Genomic DNA, 22,592 nt, shown 5'->3' on the forward strand with positions numbered 1-22,592 from the left:
TGCACTGGGTCAAGTAAACGCAACACTGAGGGCACCGCCAAACAGTAAACCAGACTCCCATAGTCAAGGTGGGGTTGAACAAGGGCTCTGAAGAGCTGCAGCAGCGTAGAGCGATCTGCACCCCAGTTGGTGTTGCTCAACCAGCGGAGGGCGCTCAACCAGCAGAGGCCGCTCAACCAGCGGAGGGCGCTCAACCAGCGGAGGGCGCTCAACCAGCGGAGGGCACTGAGGTGCTGCCAGCACTTCCACTTAAGCTGATGAAGGTGAGGTAGCAAAGTCAATCGGGCATCAAAAACCAGTCCTAAGAATCGATATGTCTCCACTACAGCTAGTGGATCATCATTAAGGTAAAGTTCTGGCTCTGAATAAATGGTGCGATGCCAACAGAAATGCACGACACACAACTTCGCAGCTGAAAACTGGAATCCGTGAGCTAGAGCCCATGATTGCACCTTGTGAATGGCTCCCTGTAGGCACCGCTCAGCAACAACAGTATTAGGGGAGCAGTACAAAATGCAGAAGTCATCCGCATACAGAGAAGGTGAGACTGACGGCCCTACAGCTGCTGCTAGCCACTAAAAATACACACACACTCAATACAGAGCCCTGCAGAATGCCATTCTACTGAATACAGGGGGGGGGGGGGGAACTATGGGAGCAGCAACTTGGACACGGAAAGAACGGAGTGACAGGAAGTTTTGGATAAGAATCGGGAGTGGGCCCAGGAGACCCCAATCGTACAATGTGCCAAGAATATCACGATGCCAGGTCACATTGTATGCTTTACGTAAGTCAAAAAAGACGGCAATCAGATGTTGGCGTCTGGAAAAGGCAGTTTGGATGGTAGACTCAAGGAACACAAGATTATCAGTTATAGAATGACCCTGGCAGAAGCCGCCCTGACATGGAGCCAGTAGGCCACATGACTCCAGGACCCAACCCAACCGCTGACACACCATACATTCCAGCAGCTGGAATGGTGATGCTGATGGCCGGTAGCTATCCAAATCAAGTGGGTTTTGACCGGGTTTGAGCACTGGAATGATGGTGCTCCCCTGCCACTGTGATGGAAAAACGCCATCGCACCAGATCCAGTTGAGATCACGAGGAGATGTCGCTTGCAGTCAGACGAGAGATGTTTAATCATCTGACTGTTGATCCGATCCGGGAGCTGTGTCGGGGCAATGTGCAAGGGTGCTGAGGAGCTCCCACTCTGTAAATGGGGAGTTATAGGGTTCACTGTGGCATGTAGTGTACGAGGGGACTATCCTTTCCATCCACCATTTGAGGGTGCGAAAGGCTGAGGGGTAGTTCTGTAATGCAGAGGCTTGAGCATAGTGCTCAGTAATCGTGTTTGCGTAGGTAGATAACAACGCCATTCATGTAAATGCCAGGGACACATGTTGAGGTCGGGTACCCAAAAATACATCTGATGTTCGTCCAGACTTGTGAAGGTGTCGTACGACACCCAATGGTCAACACGTACCTCTCCCAACACTCCTGTTTCCATCATTTTATAAGCTGCTGAACATGGGCACGGAGCTGCTTAAAGGTTATTAGGTGCTCTAGGGAAGGGTGCCGCTTACGTCACTGTAGAGCTCACCGACACTCTTTAATTGCCTTAGCGATTTCTGGTGACCACCAAGGGACTGTCTTTCGTTGGGGGCACCCTAAAGAATGAGGGATCGCATTTTCCGCTGCAGAAATGATTGTTGTAGTGACCTGCTCAATGACAACATCGATGGCACCATGTGGGGGGATATTCAGTGGTGACAGCAGAGGTGAAGGCCTCCCAGTCGTCCTTGTTTAAAGCCCATCTGGGTAGGCTTCCATGGGCATGATGCCAGGGGAGTGACAGGAAGATGGGGAAGGGGTCACTACCACACAGGCCGTCATGTGCTTTCCAGTGGATAGATGGGAGAAGACCAGGACTGCAAACTGAGAGATCAATGGCCGAATATGTGCCATGTGCCACACTGAATTGTGTGGGGGCACTTGTATTTAAGAGGCAGAGGTCGAGTTGTGACAGTAAATTTTCGACCTTCCTACCTTGGCCAGTAAGCATGGCGCGACCTCACAAGGCGTTATGCACGTTAAAATCTCCCAAAAGTAGGAAAGGTTTAGGGAGTTGATCAATCAGTGCAGGTAATACGTTCAGGGCTCCTGTACCATCTGGAGAAAGATATACATTGCAGACAGTTATTTTCTGTGTCATCCTTATTCTGAAAGTCACAGCTTCAAGAGTAGTTTGAAGGGGCACATGTTCACTAAATATTGAGTTCAGGACATAGACGCAAACTCCACAAGACACACTATTATCGTTGCAACGGTTCCTGTAATATCCCGTGTCGCGATGGAGGGCAGTGGTCCGCATTGCCAGGAACCAGGTTTCCTGGAGGGCAATGCAAAAAGCAGGTGTAATGCTTAACTGTTGCTGTAGCTCAGCCAGGTGGTGGGAAAAACCTCCGCAATTCCACTGGAGGATTATGTGATCATAAGACTGGAAAGGCAAAAACCACTCAATGAGGCAGTCTACGCCTCAGGGTCACCTGCTGCCACCAGATGAGTACCCATGCAATTGACATCCATAGTGTCTGAGGACCCAGCAAGGTCTAGGTCCTCAGCAGACGCCACAATCTCCACCTTATTCTCAGACACAGAACTTGTAGGCAGTGGTGGTGTGGGCACCACCGCAGTGCCTTGGGTCTTTTTATTTTTAGGTTTCTCTCACTGCTCCTTAGGTTTGTCCGGCTGCAAGGGCTTCACTGATTCTGTCTCAGGGACTGAGGAGGACCATGAAGCCCTAAGACCAGCTACCTGTGGTTGCTTCAGTCACTGGCAGGGATCAGCTTTGCCACTGGCAGGAACCTGGGAAGGGAGTGACCCAAGGGATCCCCTTCCTGGCGACAAGAGGAGCCAAAGAAGACTTATGCTTCTCTGGCTGAAAAGTGGGGACTAATGTCCCTGATAGTTGGGGGGAGGGGGGGAGGGGGGGGGGGAGGGTGTCGCTCCTGAAGTAGTTTGTGCAGGAGCAAGAGAGAGGGAAGTGCCCCCACCATCAAGGGGTCAGGTGGAGTCTGACAGTTCTGAGAGCCAACTGTACGCAGCGGAATGGAAGATGGTAGAAACATTGTTGTAGTTGTAGCAACGGTGTAGGTTGACGTCATATGCACAGGATGTAGCCTCTCATACTTTCTCTCAGCCTCAGTGTAGGTCAGTTGGTCTAGGGTCTTGTATTCCATAATTTTTCTTTCTTTCTGGAGAACCCTGCAGTTTGGCGAGCAAGGCAAAGGGTGCTCTCGGCAGTTGACACAGATGGGAGGCATGGCACAGGGAGTATTGGGACACAAAGGACATCCACAATCCTGACACGTGATGATGGAAGTACAGCGGGAAGGCATATGGCCAATCGTCCAGCACCAAGTACCGCATTGGGGGAGGGATATATCGCTTTACGTCACAGCGGTAGACTATCATCTTGACCTTCTCGGGTAATGTGTCACCCTCGAAGGCAAAGATGAAGGCACTGGTGGCAACCTGATTATCCCTCAGACCCCAGTGGATGAGCTGTACAAATTGGACACCTTGCCCCTCTAACCTGGTGCACAGCTCATAATCAGACTGCAAAGGAAGGTCCCTGTGAAATATGATACCCTGGACCATATTTAAGCTCTCATGGGGTGTGATGGAAACAGAAACATCCCCCGGCTTGTCACAAGTGAGTAGTGCCCGTGACTGGGCAGAGGATGTTGTTTTGATCAAGACTGATCCTAACAGCATTTTGGAAAAACCCTCCACCTCCCCTAGCTTGCCCTCTAAATGCTCCACAAAAATCTTAGCATTGAAGTTAGACCTTCACCGCTTAAGAGGTTGCTGGTGTTTGACCACCAACAAGAGATGATGCACTATGCTTCATGGCGTGTCATCCGCCCTGATGCCATCCACTCCGACCAGGGGCCCTACTCACGGGTGCCACCCAGCCACAGCAAAGGCCACCTGGTAGGACGGCCATTGTGGGGAGTCCCAATGTCCCAGGGTGACGGGCATCTACTACTTTGCATACATGGGAAGTTAACAGCGAGGGCATCAGCAGAGCGATCCCCGTGTGGTAAGGGGACTACAACCGACAGGGTACATGGCGGCCCCACCACAACAGACTCGCTACCGTGGTGGATATCAGGTGCAAACAAACTAAGAAGTCCATTATCATCAACAGCGCAGAAAGCGATGCTGCACAGAGGATGGAGGAAAATGCACCCAGGAGGGTGACCTCACCCAACAGCTGGAGAATGAGCGGAAGTGCAGATCCACGTTGACGGAGGATGCGAGAGGTCTCAGTGCATGATGGACACTAGGCACCATGTAAGGCGCCCTTCCCCAATTGGCTTGTTCATTGGGAAAATTTTGAAAAATGGTACCTGTAGGGTTTGACCTCCATCACACAGAGGCCGAAATGTGAGAGACTCCTTTTAGTTGCCTCTTATAACAGGCAGGAATATCTTGGGCCTATTCTAACCCCCCGACCTGCAGGGGGGACATGCTGATGTATGCTGTGGATCTTATAGAGGGGAAGAGTTGGCACTGTTTGTTTTATTTAACAGTTATTGACCACGACTCATCTAATTTCAGTCCTCCTCCTCTTCTGCTGAAATTGATTTGTGCCTCAAGGAACACAAAGTCAACTGTTACCTGGGGATATGGATAAATCAGCAGTAGCAGATCTTGCACTAGGGCTGCGAAACCACCAAATTCATTTCTCTGACACTGTGGTTTTAGCAAGATAATTAATAAACTAGGATGTACAGAGTGGCCACAGGAATTCAAAAGCACAGAAACAGTTTCAACAGAAAAGAAGAAGGCTTCCTGAGTTTTTTCAATTTTGTAACAGCTTTTTGTGTCATTAAAGACTCTGTTGAAGTTCCCGGCAGTGGAAGACGAAATGTTAGGCAGAGAATTATACCTTGGAACACAAACTTATGCTCATAAATTGAATATCAGCAATATGTTCCTCATTGTTAGGAGTGAAACAAGCGATAATCGACAGACAAAGTCGTATGACAAAGGCAGACTGAACCCCCATTTTTTAGTTTTGAGTTTGGAACAACCACTGAGCCACCAAGGCACATTTCAGCGCAGACCATTTATACATTATTTAGCAAACAGAAATTGCACTTATCCAAGGGAATACCAATAATTTATTCATGAATTAATTCATCCAAATCGTCTAATTATTTGAATAATTATCTAGACTGAAATTTAAGTAATGAACACCTCTGCTTACCACTACTCTTAACACTTCCTCCCTCTTTCAAGTCATTTCTGCTTGTATCATACAAAGTAATTAGCCCTACTAGTTCATCTGCGAGTCCTAAAAGTTCATTTGCTCAATTTACTGATGAGATCCTACAGTGTAGCTGCACTGAGGTTTTTGTGTTAATTATAAACAAAGTTGACAACTATAATGAATTCTCAGGCTCAGTTTCATCTATTCTATCCAAAATATGTCTCAAAATCAGCTGCAGACTGAATGAACAGTAGTTTGTCACTCACCCATTCATACAAATTCATTGTTACACAGCTAAATCAATTACCTTCACTAAAATTCAGTAATAAATTATCACTTTAATTTTCATTATACATAATCATACTCAGTCACTGTTGTAATATTTGCTTAATTTCAGATAAACAGCAAACACATTCCCTGAAGAAAACATGGAAAATTGATAGCTGAAAAGAAATTCTGATTCTAAATGCATTCCAATGCTCGCCAAGCCCGTTAGTGCCACTATGTTGTGACGAAGCAGTGCACACTCCATGTTTCCCTTGCCACATGGTAGGGCCACATGTCTGTTGCCCCACACTCAGTGAGTGCTAGCCCATGTGATGTCGAGTGCAGAAGCTGCCGGCGGCATCCTCCCACAATGAGTGTGAGCATTGTTTACATGGAGTACAGTGCTCTAGTAAGCAGGATCAACATTTCTTAAGACAGTTGATCAACAGTGAACAAAAACTACTGAAGAAAAACACAGTAATAATAAAGTGATGAGAGAAATGACAAAATAGGACAAATTCCTCAAGGATTAATGGGAAATGAAACAAAACCAGAAAGTAACAGTCTAAAAGTGACAGCTGAAATATTTCAGTAACATAACCTTTCATGTTATCATGTTCCCAGTTACGTGAGTGGCTCAAAGACTTCATAAGTAACTGAACCCCAGTATGTTGTCTCGAGATATATATATATATAAGATGAGGTGACTTACCGAACGAAAGCGCTGGCAGGTCGATAGACACACAAACAAACACAAACATACACACAAAATTCAAGATTTCGCAACAAACTGTTGCCTCATCAGGAAAGAGGGAAGGAGAGGGAAAGACAAAAGGATGTGGGTTTTAAGGGAGAGGGTAAGGAGTCATTCCAATCCCGGGAGCAGAAAGACTTTCCTTAGGGGGAGCGGAAGGACTTGCCTTGGGGGGAAGGAAGGACAGGTGTACGCTCGCACACACACTCATATCCATCCGCACAAATTGATGTGCGGATGGATGTGAGTGTGTGTGCGAGTGTATACCTGTCCTTTTTTCCCCCTAAGGTAAGTCTTTCTGCTCCCGGGATTGGAATGACTCCTTACCCTCTCCCTTAAAACCCACATCCTTTTGTCTTTCCCTCTCCTTCCCTCTTTTCTGATGAGGCAACAGTTTGTTGCAAAAGCTTGAATTTTGTGTGTATGTTTGTGTTTGTTTGTGTGTCTATCGACCTGCCAGCGCTTTCGTTCGGTAAGTCACCTCATCTTTGTTTTTATATATAATTTTTCCCACGTGGAATGTTTCCCTCTATTTTTTATATATATATATATATATATATATAAAAAAAAGCGCTGGCAGGTCGATAGACACACAAACAAACACAAACATACACACAAAATTCTAGCTTTCGCAACCAATGGTTGCCTCGTCAGGAAAGAGGGAAGGAGAAGGAAAGACAAAAGGATATGGGTTTTAAGGGAGAGGGTAAGGAGTCATTCCAATCCCGGGAGCGGAAAGACTTACCTTAGGGGGAAAAAAGGACAGGTATGTATGTCTGTGTATGTGTGGATGGATATGTGTGTGTGTGCGAGTGTATACCTGTCCTTTTTTCCCCCTAAGGTAAGTCTTTCCGCTCCCGGGATTGGAATGACTCCTTACCCTCTCCCTCTCCCTTAAAACCCATATCCTTTTGTCTTTCCTTCTCCTTCCCTCTTTCCTGACGAGGCAACCATTGGTTGCGAAAGCTAGAATTTTGTGTGTATGTTTGTGTTTGTTTGTGTGTCTATCGACCTGCCAGCGCTTTTGTTTGGTAAGTTTCATCATCTTTCTTTTTAGATATATTTTTCCCACGTGGAATGTTTCCCTCTATTATATATATATATATATATATATATATATATATATATATATATATATATATATATATATATATATATATATATATAAAAATGCAGACAACAAGGAAAAACAAACCCATAATGTTTGAAAACAGCATTAGTAGTGTGCTCTTGCTCCACACTCAGTCAGCTATCTAGGCGTAACATTGCAAAGCGATACGAAATGGCACAAGCACATAAGGATTGTAGTAGGGAAGATCAATGGCCAACTTCAGTTTATTGGGAGCATTTCTGGGAAGTGTGGTTCACCTGTAAAGGAGTCACACATAGGATACTAGTGCGAACCATTCTTTAGTACTGCTCAAGTATTTGGGATCTGCACCAGGTCAGATTAAAGCTGGGTGGGCTGCTAGATTTCTTACTGGTAGGTTTGAACAACATTAAAGTATTATGGAGATGCTTCAGGAATGCAAATGGGGATTTCATGAGGAAAGGTGACTTTTCCTTGGAACACTGGTGAGAAAATTTAGAGAACTGGCATCTGAAGCTGATTGCACAAACGATTCCACTGCTTCCAATGTACATTTTATGCAAGGACCATGTAGGTAAGAGAAATTTGGGCTTGTACGGAGGTATATAGACAGTCATTTTTCCGTTGCTCTATTTGAGAGTGGAACAGAAAAGGAAATGAGTATTAGTGGTACAGGGTACCCCTGCTAAGCACATATGGTGGCTCACAGATTAAGTATGTAGATGTAGATAGAGGTATCATTTTTGTATGAAAAGCAATGATTTTTTCCTTGTTTCATGATTATTTCTGAAAAGTATGGCGAAATTATGATAATTCCTGGAGGGATCTGGGGCTCTCAACACACTTCAAACAAAGACAGCCCTACTATCTTAATTATGCAAGTCCTGCAAGAACAAAGTTTAACAATTTAGGAGCATTTGGAGTAGTCTAACCCAATAATGTAGTCCCATCAATTTTCCAATACAGCTCCTGATAAAAAAGTATACTGCGCAGCACTGCAATTTCTCAGAAAATCTTATGGGCAATAACTGATCTTGAAACAGGCAACATCACTTCTTGTTGTTTATAACTGGTGACTAGTTTCAACTGCATCACCTTCAGACCAAAATATCCATGGTGAGGTGCCTACCATGGCAGCGTTGATAAGGTAATTCCTTAAACTAGAAACCTGCCAACAATGCAGAGTGAACAAGTTACATAACGGAGAATGTTTCCAACTTACCCTTTCCTCCATATTCAATTCTTTCAATCCAATAATCAAAAATCTGTGGTAATTTATAAATACATAGAGAGTATGTCTATTACTGACTTTAAATTGCATTTCTGATGTATATATACAATATCATCACTTTATCAAAGCACCTCAAACAATTAACATCTTAAAAAGTATACAGTCCCTGGTCAATTTATTAGATGCACTGCAGTTTTCAAGCAAATTTTGATTTATGTGTAACAATTTTTTTTAATGCCCAACGTCCGACAGCCTGTGTCTACTTGATAACTAAGGTGATATAACAAATAAATAAAATGTAGTATTTGTTGAAAACATTTTATTTCAATAATTACAACAAAAATTAAAATATCATGAAAGTGAAAAAATTAGTTTTAATATCTTGTTGAGCCTCCTTTTGCAGTTATGAGAGCCTTAATACGACATTGCATGCTGTCGATGCAGGACTGTACTGCGTCCTGCATTTGTGGATGATGATACCCCACAACGATGATCTTCTCTAAGGGCTGTGTTTTTGTTGTGATGACATCTTTTGCCACCTTCCCTTTCATTAGTTCCAACACATTTTCTGTGGGGTTCATGCGACACCCCCGGGATAACAAGGCCGCCCAGCAGTGTTAGTGACGTCACACTAAGCGGCCCATAGCCGACGCAGCAGTCCACTGACATCTCCGTACAGACGCGCCTGATTCTAACGATCTTCTGTCCGTCATACAGAAAGGAGCGAACTAATCGATAATTCGAACCAAAGACCAAATTATATATATTCTTGTAAACAGCATAAAGGTTCATAACGAAATACCGATTACATATACGGGCAGGAATAAGTTTAATCGATTGAGGAACTTTGCCACTATTTTATAATTGTCAGAACACTATTTAGCTTTAAAATTCGCATACAAATGCCAACTGACAGCAGGACTTAACATTTTCAAGCTATTACACTGAAAGTAAATTATCTTAAACACTGTCATACATAGCGAAACCCTCACAACTTTCGTTTACAATAAGGTAACAAGCGTTCGCTTTATCTCATAAAACACATGACTATTGTGAATTTACTCATGTGTTCATGGTGACAGCTCTTTTCAAGAATTTTTACAAGTGTATCCCCAGTAATAAAGAATGGAAACAAAAGATAGATATCAAATATTCTTCTTTTAACGTAGACATCACTGAACACAAGATTCTGTCTTGCACTGTGATACTAAGGGACTGCTCTTTCCTTTAAGAAAAGCCTGCCAATTTGAAGTTCACTCTGCTATTGAAGATACACTTCTTGAAACAATATTAAAAATGTTAGGAAAGGTAAGGAAATGAAAAACAACCAAGTGCATTACATGTAAGAATGTGAGCAAAAGGCTGAGGCTCTCTTTACTTACCATTTTCAATCTCTCTACAGCTTATTTCCTTTCCACGTAGAAATCACCAACTGCAAGTCTCATTATTGCTGTCTGTTACTAACAAAATGCTTTTCTATTTAGAAAACCTGACAATTTGATGTTCATTCTGGTACTGAAGATAAACACTTTTCAGAGGAGTTCTAGAACCTATTCCTGCCCGTATATGTAATCGGTATATCGTTATGAACCTTTATGCTGTTTACAAGAATAGATATAATTTGGTCTTTGGTTCGAATTATAGTTCGCTCCTTTCTGTATGACGGACAGAAGGTCGTTAGCATCAGGCGCGTTTGTACGGAGGTGTCCGTGGACTGCTGCGTCGGCTATGGGCCGCTTAGTGTGACGTCACCAACACTGCTGGGCGGCCTTGTTATCCCGGGGGTGTCGGTTCATGTCAGGACTATTACCTGGCCAGTCTAACAGAGGGATATTTTGTTCCTTCAGAAAGGATTTAACTGACCTGGCTGTGTGACAGGGAGCTCCAGCCTGCATAAAAATAAATAGTTCCCCATTCGGGAACCATTCTCTGAGCTGTGGTATAAACCATTTTTGCAGGGCTTCCTTGTATTGGTCTTGCCTCATTATGTCTTTCACCACAAAGACATCCTGTACCCTTCACACAGATAACAGATCAAATCATCACCTTAGTTGCATGTTTTACAGTCTGAATAATACAATCGGGACGAAATTTTTCTCCTGTTCGACGGCACACATACTGAGATTTGTTAGTTAAAATTTCAAACGTGCTTTCAGTGCGGAAGCTTACCGGTAAAAATCAAGAAACATAAGTAATATACTATGAATAAATGTTCATAAGTTATATCATATCGTAAATAATAATTTTAAAGTTTAATTACCGATCTCCAGAAGTCCACATCCGTATCACACCAGTTTAGCTCACTTCTGATGCTTTGCTCTCATTGTGGCTGTTAACTTTGGTTTTCTAGTGGGTCAACAGGCCTTAAAATCAATATCCTTCAACTTTCCGCAAAAAGTTCATTCAGATACATTCATATCAGCCTCTTCCAGTTGAGATTTTATTGGTTTCATTGTTGCAAATCTGTTTTTTAGGCAAATTCTTTTGAGAAATCTTTGTGACTTGGGGTGAAACTTGGTTTTCTTCCACATTTATTCTTCCTTCTGGGGGCTCAGTTCTTCACCTGAATCAATTTTCTTCTTTACACCCCTCACGCTAGCTTCTGACATTTCCAACCTTCACGAAATTTCCTGATTGGAATACATTTTTGTATTAACGAGGGCTTTGACCTCATCTTTTTTATGTGGTGCAATGTCTCCTCTTTCACCCATTTTTAAAGGTCACAATTTCTAACATCTGGCTGTTAAACAATCATTTGTGATGTCAATATTATGAAATTGATAATCAAAGCGAACAAAGTATTACATCAGTTACACGCGAGAGCGCCACTGAACAAGTCCTTTCCTGTACACTGTCAACAATCCAATGTCACATAGCAACAATAGATACAAAATTCAAGAATGTCATAATTGCCCTGAATAAACGTCATAAATTTTCTGATTAATCACATTAAATATAGTACTCAACACGTAATTATTACAAATAACATTAAAAATGTGCAGTGCATCTAATAAGTTGGCCATGGACTGTAACTTTCGAATATATGATTTACCTTAAAATTAGTCATCATTTTACATCTCTTTCAATGTACACCAGCAAATATTCTAAATAATATAAATCAAGAATAAGAGAGAGAGTAAAAGCAGAAAAAAGAAACAGTCTCAGAAATGCTTTAACAGAGAAAGAGCCACTATGTTGGCTACAAACACCCATCTTTTCACAGAAGTTATCTGGTTACTCTTTCCCATAAGACACCATCTACTTTTTACTGTACATAAATGTCTAATTTATCTTGTGCAATAATGGAACCAGTTCCATTATTTCAATTTTAATTCCATTGTTAATTGTGTCAAGTAACAGTCTTAGGTAAACAGTATTTACAAAAGTTATTGCTTAGAGGTTTCTTCAGTTGCAGCATGTGCCATGAATGATAAAATAAAGCTATTAAAGTTCTAGTGCCAAAAGTAATTTATGTTCAGTCTAAGTATATACTAACAAATTATGAAATAAGATTGCTACTGACCATATAGGGGATATGTTGAGTCACAGACAGGCACAACAAAAAGACTATTGAACAAGTAAGCTTTTGACCAAAAAGCCTCCTTCTGAATTAGACAAAACACACACACACACACACACACACACACACACACACACACACACACTTTCTCTTCATGCCCATGACCACTGTCTCTCGCTGCTCAGGCCAGCCTGAGAGCAACTGCGCATGGTGGGAGAAGCAATCCAGGTGGTGGGGTTAAGGAGAAGGCAAAGAGAGGGAGGAATAGTAAGGAAGGGATCAAGAACGGTAAAGTGCTGCTTGTAGGAGCATATAGGTGTGAGATAGAGAGAGGGTAGGGCAGCTAGGTGAATAGACGGAGGGCCAAAAGGGGGGGGGGGGGGGAAGGGGGGCGGGGAGGAGGAGAGAAGTGAAAAGACTGTGGGTGCGTTGGTGGAATAGAAGGCTGTGTAGTGCTGGAATGGGCACAGGGAAGGTGACAGGTGAGTAAAGGACAATGACTAATGAAGGTTGAGGCCAGGAGGGCCACGAGAATGTAACATATATTGCAGGGGGAGTTCCCAACTACTGGGTGGTCTAGCTGTTTCTTGACCATAGTTTATCGGTGGACATTCATTTGGACAGAAAGCTTATTGGTTGTCATGCCCACATAGAATGCATAGAATGCAGAACATTGTTTGCAGTTCAGCTTGTAGATCACATGCCTTTGATGGGATAGGTGATGCTTGTGATGGGAGTGGAGCAGGTGGTGGTGGGAGGATGTACGGGACAGGTCTTGCATGTACGTCTATTACAGGTATACGAGCCTTGAGGGAAGGGGTTCGGAGCAGAGGTTGTGTAGGGATAGGCGAGGATATTGTGGAGATTTGGTGGGTGGTGGAATACCACTGTGGGAGGGATGGGAAGGACAGTGAAAAGGACATTTCTCATTTCAGGGTACGAGAGGCAGTCGAAACCCTGGTAGAGAATGTGATTCAGTTCTCCAGTCCAGGTTGGTACTGAGTCGGCAGTGATGTGCAGTCCCTCTTGAAACAAACCAAAGATCTCACTGAGGCCTTCATAGACTGTAATTACACTCCCAACCTTGTACAGAAAAACCTCCTGTGCATTATCTCTCCAATCACACACCACCTTCCAAAGTCATACTGTCCCACCACAGAGGAGCATTCCCCTTTTGACTCCGTACCACCCAAAACTGGGGCAACTGAATCACATTCTCCATCATCGTTTCGACTACCTGTCATTGTGTACTGAAATGAAGAATGTCCCACCCACTATCCTTTCCACCCCTTCCACAGTGGTATTGCACCACACATTGAACCTACACAACATCCTTGTCCATCCCTACACAACCTTCACATCCCTGTAATAGATCTAAATGCAAGACTTGTATCATACATCCTCCCACCAACACCACCTACTCCACTCCGGTCACAAGCATTACGTATTCCATCAAAGACATGTGATCTACAAGCTAAACTGCAACCGCTATATTGTGTTCTACGTGCGTATGACAACTAACAAGCTGTCTGTCCACATGAACGGCCACCGTCAAACTGTGGCCAAGAAATAGCTGGACCACCCAGTTGCTGAGCATGCTGCCCAACATGATGTTCTTCATTTCATTGACTGCTTCACAGCCTGTGTTGTCTCAATCCTTCCTCCCAACACCAGCTTTTCTGAATGTCGCAGGTGGGAACTCTCCCTGCAATATATCTTTTATTCCAGTAACTCTCCTGGCCCCCCCATTAGTCATTGTCCTTTACTCGCCTATCACCTTCCCCATTCCCATTCCAGCACTACACAGCCTTCTATTCCACCAACTCACTCACAGTCTTTTTACTTCTCTTGTTTTCTACCTGTCCGCCTCCCCCCCCCCCCCCCCCCCCCCCCACCCCTTTCACTCTCCGTCTATCCTTCCAACTGCACCTAGCTTCTCTACCCTCTCTCTATCTTGTCCCTATATGCTCCCACAAGCAGAACTTTACTGTCCCCCATCCCTATCCTGCTATCCCTTCCCACTCCCAGCCTCCCCCTTAACCCCACAAGGCAGACTGCTTCTCCCATTATGTGTAGTTGCTTGCAGTCTGGCCTCGGCAGCCAGAGACAGTGGTCATGTGCATGGGAGTTGCAGTTTTTTTGTGTGTGTGTGTGTGTGTGTGTGTGTGTGTGTGTGTGTGTGTGTGTGTGTGTGTGGTGCATTGTCTCATTCAGAACAAGGCTTTTTGGCTGAAAGCTTACTTGTTTAGCTGTCTTTTTGTTGTGCCTGTCTGCGACTCAACATTTCCACTATATGGTGGGAGGCAATTTATTCTTTTCATGATATTATCATTAATTCATTATTCCTTCCTGGATTTTCCTATGTATATATTAACATTTTAAAGAGTCAGTCAATTTCTATGATACAGGAACAGAAGTATTAACAATGATTAAGAAACACCACATAACACTATATGTACAAATACTTGTACACACTTGGGAATATCCCTAATGAGTCAACAACATGGGAAACAAGTATACAGGCTGTCCAACAAAAAACAGAAAAGCATGCGTACACAGTTCTCTCTCTCTCTCTCTCTCTCTCTCTCTCTCTCTCTCACACACACACACACACACACACACACACACACACACACACACACACAAATCTATGCATGGTCCCTTCTACCAAATATTTATTTACAGAATTTACAATTCATTCACAAACAACAAGCTGAGATTATGGGGGAAGTCATTAATGTTTTGTACAATGCAAAAAGAATAGTTATTGTGTAAATTCTACTTTGCACCATACTAACCAAGAAGATTGACAAGGTCTGGAGGAATCTCGGTGAGTTGATTATGAGATAGATCCAAAGATGTTAGATGTGTTAAAAAGCCAATTCCAGGAGGAAGGAATGTCAGACTGTTGAAGCTGAGGTCCTGCAAATAGCAGCCCACTGCAGTACTTACAGAAATTATGAAACCAACAGGAATTTCCAGATAAATAACAGAACAACACAATATATACACTATAAATGTTAAACAAAACAAAGCCAGATTAATTGGAAAAATAATACAAATACTACAAAATACTTCACTGAAGTGTCACAGATACTCCATGTAACAGTTTTCTCATAGCTTTACAAGATTCAAAGGCACCAGATGTTTGAACATTCACAAATAACATGCAAAAACAAGTTTTTCAAGTAATTGTCAAATCCACAAGGGAGACAGATAAATAAGCAAAGTACACACACACACACACACACACACACACACACACACACACACAAGCAAAACATCATAAATGACAACATATTTAAGAACATGGCACCAATGAAAGTTTTGTTTCTGTTTTCCTTGTCACAGAGTATTTGCAAAAACAATATTTGCCTTTCATTTACACAGAAGATGATTTGTTTCTTACCAAACTGTTTGGTTCCTTTGCCCCAAATAATAAACTGAACAGACAAACAAAGTGTGATCTTTGATCCTGTGGACAACGAATTGAAAACTACATTTCACACTTTTTTACAATTTAATTATAAAGTTGTGAGCTGAAAGCTTCCATAAATTAAAGCACTTTACAGTTTATTAAATTTAAAAAAAAATATGAAGACAATCTGCAATAACAGTGTGTGTGCTGCCAAGACATTTATAGCCAGAAGATGTAAACATGTAACTAGTTCCAGAATTAGTTAACCACAACCACCAGGATGCTTCCAACCTAAGACTAGTACATGCCCTATGAAAACACAGCAAAGAATTTTGCAATAGAATTTAACATGGTCTCACAGCCATGTATATGGCACTGTAAACTGACTCGTGCCTCTCATCTGCAGCTATTTATACGTGCAGCCAAAGGCAACTTCATGCACACCACATCTCATCTGCTTTAGGTATTGTATTCTGCAACTGAGATATCTGTGATCTGAACTTGTCTTTGGATTGCAGTTAGAGTTCCACTGGTGATCCCGCTGTGATGTACTGTGCTGGGTTTCTGATTTTCAAAAGTGACTCTCATTGGACCTTTTACCTATACCACCAACTATGATAGCTGTGCTTGTATTGGGACTTGGAAACAGTAACCACTACATGTATTTGCTTACAAGTGGTTCAACAAATATCTAATCCATGGCTAGAAAATTGGCAATGAGACAAAAGGACTTCAAGTATGAATTAAAAAATACTTCAGTTTCTACAACAGCATGTACGACACTGCCATTAGCTACCGAAACAGCAGCACTAGCAATGTGAACAGCAGCACTATCAATGTGAACAGCAGCACTAGCAATGTGAACAGCAGCACTAGCAATGTGAACAGCAGCACTAGCAATGTGAACAGCAGCACTAGCAAAACTAATGATATCAAAAACAACAGCATTACAGCACCACTACTGTTTCAACAATACCTTGCTGAATTAATCGGGGAAATATCATAATGTATAAAGTATTTGGATAATATATTTGTTACTGCGTCTATTAAACACTTATCAGATCTATGCAGATTTTCTAAAAAAATGCAGGCAGCTGAGTTACACTGCACTTCATGCAAAAGCAAATTCTTCCAGGCACAAGTAGAGTACTTACACCACATGCTTTACAAACACAATGTCTGTCCTGTAGATAACCATTTAAAAGCCATTGAAAAACTCCCAATATACAAAAATATCAAAGTGTCATTACTTTTCACATTTGCAATACATTCATTCCACAGTCAGCTAATAAATCCCAACCACTAAACCACCGATGAAAAATTGAAGGAAGTAAGTTTAGGGTGTCATGTCCCACTGTCAGTCATGAAAAAAGACGGTACAGTTCTCAAGTGGTTAGTAACTTGTGACTGGATCCACTCCATGTCTATCATTTATGCCTATCTCCTTGTAAAAGTGATCCACAGACGAATAAAACCTTTAGCCATCACAGCCAATGCATCACTCTGCAGCAAAAAGTGGGAAGGCAGGGGGGGGGGGGGGGGGGTCTCTCATCATAAAAGAGCACTGAGGGGCATATGCTTCGAAGATGTTGAGACCTGATCAAACAAATGACTCCCCACTAGAGGAAGTACTTTCAAAACTACATTTCATACTACCTTTCATAAGCCCGTTTATGTAGAAAACAGCAACAACAAATTTTCATTAACTACCACATTTTGCAGTTTACTAAGGCAATGAGAGATACCTCTAAACTTCTAAGTCACATATGCCAACCAGAAACTGGAACTATAAACATGAAGCTAGTTCCAGAGCGAGACTACAACAGTGATGGCAATGCAGATGCATATTATGGACACATGATGCAAACATGGAGCTAGTACTACAGTTAGCCAACCACAACAATAAATTTGGCTCCAAACCGATGTTAGTACCAGCACCTGGTGAACACAGGACAGATGACACATCAGAGTTTCATGCGGTCTCCAGGTAACCTGAGACATGGGCAGTGTAGCTCCTCTGAGGATGCATATGCACAGTGCTCCAAAATTTTTGTTACGGCTTCTAGGGATTGTAGAGAGGACTAAGTAGATAATGTTTTGATAGGGCACTCATGTCCAGAAATGTACAGTATGGATAGAAAATAAGTTTGAAGATTGGATCACTTCCAAATCTCCCATTTCACGGTACAGTCTGTAATGGTAGAGCTATTCAGCGCATGTATCGAGAATGTTTGCCGGATTGTCACAGTATATCATGTATCATTTTTGTTCAACTACAACAATGACAGTGGCAAATTAGTACATTCACAATTAGCAGAGTAGTTGTGCTCCACGGATGCACACTAGGTCCACAGCAGTGAAGCAGTACCTGTAAAGCACACAAACTTATTTTACCTCCAAATGATACATATCTGGACACAGGTTCCTTATGAAAACTTTAACTACTAAGTCCCCTATACAACCTCTATAAGCTTGTAATGTGAACTGTTGAACAGCCTTTAAGTGCAACTGAAAGCCGCTACAGACTCTTCATGTCCAATTCTTGCAGTACCTTATCTGCTTCAAATACTACATGCCACAGCTGATGTTGCTCAGACATGGACTTGTCTTTTTATCATATTTCAGGCTTTACTGGTGATCACGTTTTGGCACACTGTGCTGTGTTACTGGTTTTCAAGTGTACCTCTCACTGAACTGTTTGCTTACACTACTAATGATTACACCAGTGGAGTATTTAGACTAAAATACATTGATCACAACCTGTACTTGCTTGAGAATGTTCTTATATACATACTTGCCACAGCTAAGAAAAACAAGTTCAAAGTAAAAAGAACTGAATATTTGAAGAGGTCATCAATGTACTGACCCATTTTAATTCGTTACCCCTCTGTACACCCATGAATTTGACACATGGGGTTGAGGAAATAACAAATAGTATCTATTTATGTAGTGCTTATGTCACTATTATTTGTCTGGAATGGCACAAAATTCAAGAATCAGCTTTTTTGTAAACCAATTAAAAACCTGTGAAAGTGTTCTTGGCGAACTTATAATGTAAAACTGGTATAAAATTCCAAACATTTGACATCATCACCCATTTTCTTCAATCAGGAATGCGTCTGACCTGTCAAAAAGATAACATCAATCAATACCTGTAAATGACATTGTGGTACTCCCTTGTAACTTACCTGATCTGCTTATTCCCCTTTGGTGGTCTTATATCACTTTAATGTTCTGAATCGTGACTTGCGCTTTATGAGTTAGACTGACATTTGTTCAAGAATGTACACTACATTTGTTCAAGAATGTACACTATACTGCAGCACATAGTTTTCAATTCCTTCAAATTTGTTGAACACAATTTTATGATGATCAGCTTTTTAATAGACAGAAGTTTCAGTACTTAAACCACAATGGCACGCTACACTCATCAACAAACAATTTCACATTTCATTGGTGGAAGATTAAATCACAGTTACACAAATATGTTGCATATACATAATTCTTCCATATCAAACAATGGAAAATCCAGCTTCCAGAGGTGTGTGTGTGTGTGTGTGTGTGTGTGTGTGTGTGTGTGTGTGTGTGTGTGTGTGTGAGGGGAGGGGGGGGGGATGTCTAGTTTTGACAAAGCCCTTGGCCAAAAGCTCATTCTGTGGTGCCTATCTGCAACTCAGTATCCCCACTATATAGTGAGTAGCAAATACCATTAATTCTTCCACATAATAGTTCATAGTTACATAGTGCTCAATTAACATCGGCCACTCTCAGACCAATTATATTTTGCCACAAATGGTTTACACAGTACTGTACAATTTTACTACTGAAATCTGACCAGGAAACAAATTAGCTGCACATTTTGATTGGTAGCAATCAAGAGATGTTCAGAAGTTGGGTACTTAATGCAGACTGACTAACTCAACGAAGTTCACAATGAAATTTACACATGGATGTTCCCAGTTTAACTACTGGGCACTGATTGACTAAAGTATTGTTCTGCATAATTATTTATTGATGAGCACATGAATAACAACTAAAATATGTTATGTTTTTGATTTTCAACAAGAAAGAAACCAAAATTAATAGACATGAAATTACAATGAGCAAAGGAGTAAGTATGTTTATACATGGTTGGATCTCAGGAAAATTAGAAAATTATAGGAATTATGTATACTCTCATGGGGGTTCACAAAAAAGCACCAAAATTGGCTAAAAATGTAATTTTCTGGATTGAATAATTAGTCAACAAACAAGTTTTCCTAGTGAGTGTGGGCATTTTTTTAATCACAAAAATCAGTGCTGCAGAACTATGAGACTGAATTTTGTAAATAATCACCAGTTAAGAATGGAACATTCTGGAATGTGAAAAATTATGAATAACTTTTTAAACAGAATATTTTAGAAAAAAACCGGATGTTTACTAAGAAGATAAGGACAAGGGCTTAAACTGAGGTATAACGTATCAGTCAGAGCCCTCTATTAGCTCACTCCAAATTCCATCTGTGTGTTATAGAAGCACTTTAAATTATGAAAATTTATTTTAGCAAATTATTTCAAAGTAATTTAACTACAAAATTATTGTTTGTGATTGAGAAACTATATACTGAACAATTAATTCTGATTGACTAAGGCTTGAATATGAAATTAACTACTTTCTGTATTTGTCTGATGCGTATTCACCATAAAACATGATCAAATACAGGGAAAAAAATTTTTTTCACTGTTTCTCAGACAATGATTTTCTTTCCCAAATTGTTCAAAGCTTACCTGGAATACAACAAACCATATGCGACAAGTTCACCATGAACATTTCAGACAACCAATCTGTAAGAGATCTCTTTCCTGGTTAAATTATAATGCTGTTCAGCTATTGTGTCTGATATATGTATATGATTATGCATTGTTTGTTAATACATGTGTGTCAACAAATATCATAGTTCTTTAAAAGTCTCTTAATTATTTTAATAGACCTTTTAGGGTAGTCAAAAGTGAGAGTGCAGCAAGTATGAACAATGTAGGATGACATATTCCACTCTCATTCATTCACAGTGATTTTACAGTTTCTCCTTTAGAGCTACCATTTAGAGTGTTTTCTTTGGATTTAATATTCCAGACATGCAAGTGGTGTGCTATTTGACACCATAATATCTTAGTTTCCATAGCAAAAATGTATGATATATGCATCAGAAACTTTAGCAATGGTGAGAGAGGTTAACAGGAACGTTGAAAACCCTTGCCGGCAGCCATCTGACACTCAAAGAAAGAAGTTTTAATTCTCACGAGAGTCCACTTAGGAACCTCCAAGCACTGGCTTTCACACCTAAATATCAGTACAACAGAAAATGTAATGGTAAAAGTAGGTGGATAACAGCTCACACAGAGGTGCAGCCCAATACATCGTACCTTAAGAAGTAATCTCTGCCATAAACTTATCTGCCATAAACTTCACAGTGATTCACAGTTTACAGAATGAGATTTAAAAAAGAATAAGGTGGCACTCCAAGAACAAGGGGAACCACTAATCTGTTATGCTGAAACATGAGGGACTCCAAGCTGCATGCTTTCAAAAACTTTTTTTCACATATGGAAACACTGTATACAGGAAACAAGTTATTTTAAATGCAAAATCCTCAATGTGAGAACACGGTACACTAAACTTACTACTTAGCTATGTATAATACAGTACAAGTAAATGAGGCATCAGGTCTCAATTCACATGTTATTTCTGAAACAGCTATTTGCAAGATAAGATGCTATAAACTGTGTAGTCTTCTAGATTTAGTGTCATATAGCATTAAAACAACACTGGGTAACACCAATTCCAAGATTAAATTGGGATTAGCACGTATAAAGAATTAAATCTAACAGTCTCATAAAGCCGTATGAGCAAGTGCTCAACAAATCAGATAAGTGAAATCGAGAGTGGTTTTTATGCGAGTTATCTTCAAGCAAGCGCCAAGAAAACCAATTGCCACAAATGTCACATCAGTCTAGGACATGAGTCAGTTAAGGTCTGGACATTGCATATGAACTATCACACAAACCATTAAATGCATATCAGTCAGAACTGACTAGATGACAATTTATCTGTTTTGCTCAACACTTCCATCTCTTGGTTTCACCTTATTAGGAGCTATATATGACATGACATTTTTACTAGTAAAACTTAATCTCACTATAATAGAATGGGTTAATGATATTTTGTTGTAACAATATAGCAACACGAAAACTGCCAACATTTGATGGGAAAAGACTAGAATCCCTCAAGTTATTTGCTTTATACAAGGCAGAAAGTACCCATGACACGTTACACTCACAGTGTCTCATCAGCATCTCATGACGGGCAGTAACATCAATCACAATAGTCACATACAACATGCAGATAATTAAAAAAATGAAGAGAACTTTGGAACTTGTTACATGAACCTGTTGTAAATTTCATAAAAATGTATGCAGTTATGTAAGAAGTGTGTGTGATGTCAAGAAGGATACCTCACACAATAAGTACAATTCATGATTTAAGAGTGTATTCACTGTCAGGTGCAGATTGTAACAGATACTCAGAAAAATAAACAACACTATATATCCACTACTTACAAATAACAAATTAAAAAAGAAAGTAAACACAGATTATTGATCATTAGTATTTTCAATATGAGGATTGAACTATGATTTAAAACTGTAAAATGAAGCTGCAGAGATTTTGTAGAACTTCAAGTAGCAATAAGGATCAATCATATAAGCTTACCAAAGTTTGAAGCATATTTAAGCATGCAATATCAAATGGAATGCTCTCAAATTCATTACGTCCTAAATTTAAAACCAGCAAACTCTTCAAATTTGACATCTCTTCAGGTACGGTCTTCAGCTTATTGTTGTCAAGATACAGCTCCATCAAATTGCGCAGCATGCCCATTTCCTTGGGGAGTGACTGCAGACTGTTGTACGAAAGCTGCAATTAAAAATGATGTTATGCCTTTGTTCATGTCAAGTTGTGCATAACATGAGGACTGCTGGCAACTGTGCCT

General features: G+C 41.0%; 1 protein-coding gene across 1 annotated transcript in view; it reads right to left on the minus strand.

The window, feature by feature from the left end:
• The window catches only part of LOC124556850 (leucine-rich repeat-containing protein 40-like), a 210,815-nt gene that overhangs the window by 97,021 nt on the left and 91,202 nt on the right, over nucleotides 1–22,592 (minus strand). The window contains exons 3-4 of the mRNA XM_047130869.1: nucleotides 22,313–22,516; nucleotides 14,945–15,068 (exon numbers count right to left, since the gene is read on the minus strand). Of these exons, the coding sequence (XP_046986825.1) occupies nucleotides 14,945–15,068; nucleotides 22,313–22,516 (328 nt within the window). The remainder of the gene's footprint in view (nucleotides 1–14,944; nucleotides 15,069–22,312; nucleotides 22,517–22,592) is intronic.

The sequence above is a fragment of the Schistocerca americana genome, chromosome X (genome assembly GCF_021461395.2).
Source record: "Schistocerca americana isolate TAMUIC-IGC-003095 chromosome X, iqSchAmer2.1, whole genome shotgun sequence".
Taxonomy (NCBI): Eukaryota; Metazoa; Arthropoda; class Insecta; order Orthoptera; family Acrididae; genus Schistocerca; species Schistocerca americana.